The 4,608-nt window shown below is 33.0% G+C and overlaps 1 protein-coding gene across 1 annotated transcript; it reads right to left on the bottom strand.

Moving 5' to 3' along the window:
* Window positions 1–534: 534 nt before the first annotated feature.
* Window positions 535–3,959, bottom strand: LOC118756859 (cat eye syndrome critical region protein 2 homolog; the record flags this gene model as incomplete). The annotated part of the gene is given in 4 exon segments (XM_036491596.1): window positions 535–1,759; window positions 2,692–3,392; window positions 3,528–3,616; window positions 3,684–3,959. Coding segments are annotated over 4 exon segments (1,041 nt in total). The 3' UTR covers window positions 535–1,536.
* Between the last annotated feature and the right edge of the window lie 649 nt (window positions 3,960–4,608).

The raw sequence follows: 4,608 nt of genomic DNA on the forward strand, positions 1-4,608 counted from the left end.
ACCACAAACATCTAACCTTCAAAGTGCGCCAGAAGAGCACATTTTATAGGTTAGCATTAAAATGGACCGTACGATTTGAGGGAGAAACTTTATTTTATCGAAGCAGTCTCAAGAAACAAATAATGCTACAAACTCTAAAGGGCTCTTCATCTAAATAAACATAAAATAACTTAAATTTGAATAGAAAAATAATTATTAGTTTAAATAAGTATATATTAAAAACTAAATGAAATGCAAGAAATTTAGGAGAAAAAAGCATGCTTACGTAGTTTATTTTTATTTTGATTTTTTTGTTTTTGTTTTATTAAAATTTGTATTTCGATTTTGAGATGTGTAACGAAACCAAACGTAAGTTCACTCAGTCCAATTTGTTGTTGTGTTTTAGAATCACAATAACCGAAATAAACGTATGTAAATTAATGGCTGTCGTTGTCGTTAAATTTTACATGTTCCATTGCTGCAGTTGTTGTTGCTGTCGCCATTCCCGTTGGCTCTTCTCAAAGAAATGTGCTTTTCTTTATTATTATTTTTTGTCAATTCTTTATGCCGGTATTTTCGTTTCGATTCTTGAGCGCGATTTTCTTCTGCATAGTTTCATGGAACGACGCACTTTGTCTGTCTGTATGTCGCAGAGCATTAATTTTTTTTTGGCATGCTAATTTCGGGTTAACCAAAAAAGGCTTTGTTTCTTTTGTTTTTTTTTTTAGCGCTCTATTGTGCTGTCGCAGCGATGAGTTGACTTTTGTTGCGTGAATGGTGGTAATCGGTTTTTATTTACTCGTCTTATGAAGTGTCAAACAAATTTTAACTGGATTTTATTTTTTTTTTTGTTGGCAAATGCTACTCCCAATTTAACGTGACTGTCTGTTGAGGTTTTTTCATTTTTTTTTATACAAAGAAATTTTTAGCAGTGCTTCAAATGAACGAATGAAGTTAATAAGTATAGTTGTTGTTAATAATTTAATTATTTAAATAAATGTAATCGAAACAGTTCACAGCATAGGTATGAACAAATTCCAAGCACAGAAAAATCATGAGCATATATAAAATGAAACAAGCGGTTATGTTTGGGGAAAATAAAAATCTTAGATTTTGTATGTTTGCTTTCTCATGTGGATCTATGTACGTACTATGTCGGCATTTATGTATGTTATACTAGTTAGTTATACTATGAAGTTATAACATTTTAAGGCATTGCACGCATAAAACAAGAAATGTGTGTAATAAATGTACATATGTATGTAAATATATTTATGTGCTCTCTCGAATATACATGTATGTTTGATTTTGCATGCGTGCGTGTATGTTGATGGCTCTTCAGTGTTCTGTATTCTATGATTCCTTTAACTTTGCGTTTGTTCGGTTGCTGTTCGGTGTATTTTAATGAATAATGAGCAATTGATATGCGTTCGCATTAATTTTCATTTGATTACAGTTCTCTAAGTGTTATGGTGTTTGGATATTTCTTTTTTTCGTTTTGTTGGTATTTTGAAGATTTGTCGTTTTTGTTTTAATTTTTTTTATTATTTCATTCTTTCAATTGTGGCTGTCCCTAGTAGTATTGGTAGAAGAGTTATTGGCAAGTTCTCTTGCTAACCGTCTTCTTGCTCTGCTCTGTGCGGATAACTGCTGAGATTTCAAATTGGTTGGCGGCTCAAATGGATAACGTTGACGTTCGCGCAGCAAACGTTCCTGCTCTTGGCGCGCTTTTAGCTCGACGATGTTACGTAAGCGTGTCGAATTGCGGACTTGTAGTAGCCTATGGGAGTAAAAAAAGAGAAATGGAAATTAATGTTTTAAAATATGTACATAAGAAAATTGTTTAGCGGCAATAGGATATTAATATACATTTATAGTAAATAGTAAATATTGTCAGCATGAATGCTAGAGACTGTGGATGAACTCTTCTAAGGTTAATTGTAAGCGTGGAACTGTTTTAAGCTCAACTGCACTAATGCTACGTATGTACGTAAATACATATCGGACAGCTAGAGCAAACTCACTCAGAGAGTGTACAGATTCAACGCAATTAATGTATAACAGTATTTTTTTAGTTAATGTATATAATCATGAAGAAAATATATTTGCATTAATTGGATGTACAGTGGTGGAAAAATAGACCCGACATTTTCACAAATTTTGCCTTTTTCTCTTTCGTTTATTTAATATTTATTATTTTTTATAAAGTTATCGAACAAAAACCACATAAATTCATATTTCCAACTTTGCGCAAAAATTATAAAAATTCTGGAAATTGCGTCTAAATTTTCAACTGTTTAATCAGATTTTTTAGAATTCTTTTGAGTATGTATTTTTATAGCCCATTAATTGGCAGAAAATAATAAATATTAAATAAGCAAAAGAAAAATAGGAAAAATTTGTTAAAATGTCGTGTCTATATTTATTTTCCCACCACTGTAAATCCTATGAATTGATTTATGCCAAAAAATGTGCCTTTTTTTGTTTTTTTGTTTGCCTTGATCGCACTTTAGATCTAGGTGTGCGAAATGTACACACATAAGTAAATTTTTTACAGATTGTATGGATAATTAAATGTTTCTAATAATAAGCAGCTGAAGATAAGCAAAATATCTAGATTATTTAAGGCAAACAAATTACTTTTGCTTGCTTTGGCTCCCTCTGTAAATACATATGTACATACTTTTGAAATAATAAAAATCATTTACTCACTTTCTTCGGCGTAATCTCTCTCGCTCGCGGAAAAGTTGTGGTAACTTGGGTAGAAAATTTTCATCCAATATCTGATATAATTCGCGTTCTTTAGCATTTGTTGACGACTTAAATTTACTAGCCAAATTCTGCCAATCCTCTTCGGTAAAACAAATTACTTGCCATACAGCACCATCTGAATTTTCACCGCTGCCACGGCTGCCGTTAACCACTGCCGTCGCCGATTTATTACCGAAACTGCCACCTCCACCTCCACCACCACCACCGCTATGACTATTCACTGACGATGTTGACTTGTCCTCGCGATACAATCGCGTGCCATAGAAATACCAATAGCCAGAATTTTTCGAATCGTAACCGAGCGGCTCGACACGCAAGCTATCCGCTTCCAAATTGCTTAGTATAACTTGTACATCACATGAATCGAGACGAAAATGGCATAAATCATGTAGTATTTGCAAGCGTTTGCGCACCGGCAGCGATTGAAAGTCAATGTCCGTATCAAAATGATTCTCGGTATTGTGTATGGGACACTGTTGGCGTAGAAAACGCCGCAAGAACATTTGATAATTGCTATGGGTTATTTCTTTTGCTACCGATTTGAGTGCATCGCAACCCTTTAGTAGGCGTACAATTAACTCCGGTACAAGCGCAATTTGATCTTCATCAGTGCCATCCGATAGAAGCGCCGACTCAAGATCCTGTAAGAAAATAAAATAATGTAAGTGTAATAGGAAAATAGAAACTAGGAGGTTTAGGTATATTTTATATATACATTTATATGCATGTATGTATGTATGTATATTTTAGCGAAAAAATTGTCAATTAAAACATACCTCGATATCGATGTCGGGCAGATCAAAAGCAGAACTAAACAATGAACAAAAATGAGATATGCACGGTATCTCCCACCATGATTGAATGTCTGAAAAGATACAAATTACGTTGCATTGGATTCTGTTGATAGTCAAATGCGATTTGCATACACTCACCCAATAGCCCGATAAAAGTAGAAACCATTTATATGTACTTGCACGCTTTTTTAACAATTAATTAGGTATTTTAACAATTCCTTGAGTATTGTTCCGTTGCTACAAATTTGCTTGCTCGTTTTGATTTTTTATCAATCGGTCGTTACAATTATTGCTTCGAGTACTTAAATATTATCTGCTTTCGTAAAATAACATCCATAAGTAAAAATGATCAAGGCATTTTGTTTGTTCATTGGAAAATTATAGGCAAACAAACGATTTTTGAGTTTGTAGCACCTGCAAGGAAAAGGTAATCACTTGCAAATTGCTTACACACATGTCTTTTAGGTAAAATATGAACGGATATATTTATATACCTAAATAATAAGAGCATGCAAGAATTTGCAATCTTCGAAACAAATAGAAAGAAATATATTTATATAGACCTATAGAAACTTTACGAAATTGTATTATCTTTATGTTACCATTTCATTCGTTTCGTATAAGTTACATAACTGCCGGTTTCACCAGCAATTTAATTGAAGTTATTTTTTTTTCCTTCCATCAGATTTCATTTCAAAGTCAAATCGTTTTTAAGATTTGTATTTAATTTCTACTTTTATTATTTTTTATTTAAGTATCCGCAGGTAGGTATATTGAAATCAATTGGAAATTTATCAGCTGCAAATCTGCTTATAGACAGCAGAGCGCATAGAGAAAAATGCGCCAAATTCTGACTTAAAGCTACACAACCAAAAGCCAACCGAGCCCTAACCAAACTTTCTGAAATTAGCATCAAATTACAAATAAGGTAAGGTACCTTGGTGACTGGTAAATGGTAGAGTGGATAAACACGCGGTAGAAAACGCAATGCAAAAACAAAAGCAAAAAAATTATAACAGCAGCTTTAGAATCAAGTATGTATGTATTTGAATTTCACTGCACA

The sequence above is a fragment of the Rhagoletis pomonella genome, unplaced genomic scaffold (genome assembly GCF_013731165.1).
Source record: "Rhagoletis pomonella isolate Grant_MI unplaced genomic scaffold, Rhpom_1.0 Rhpom_scaffold_12580, whole genome shotgun sequence".
NCBI classification, from domain to species: domain Eukaryota; kingdom Metazoa; phylum Arthropoda; class Insecta; order Diptera; family Tephritidae; genus Rhagoletis; species Rhagoletis pomonella.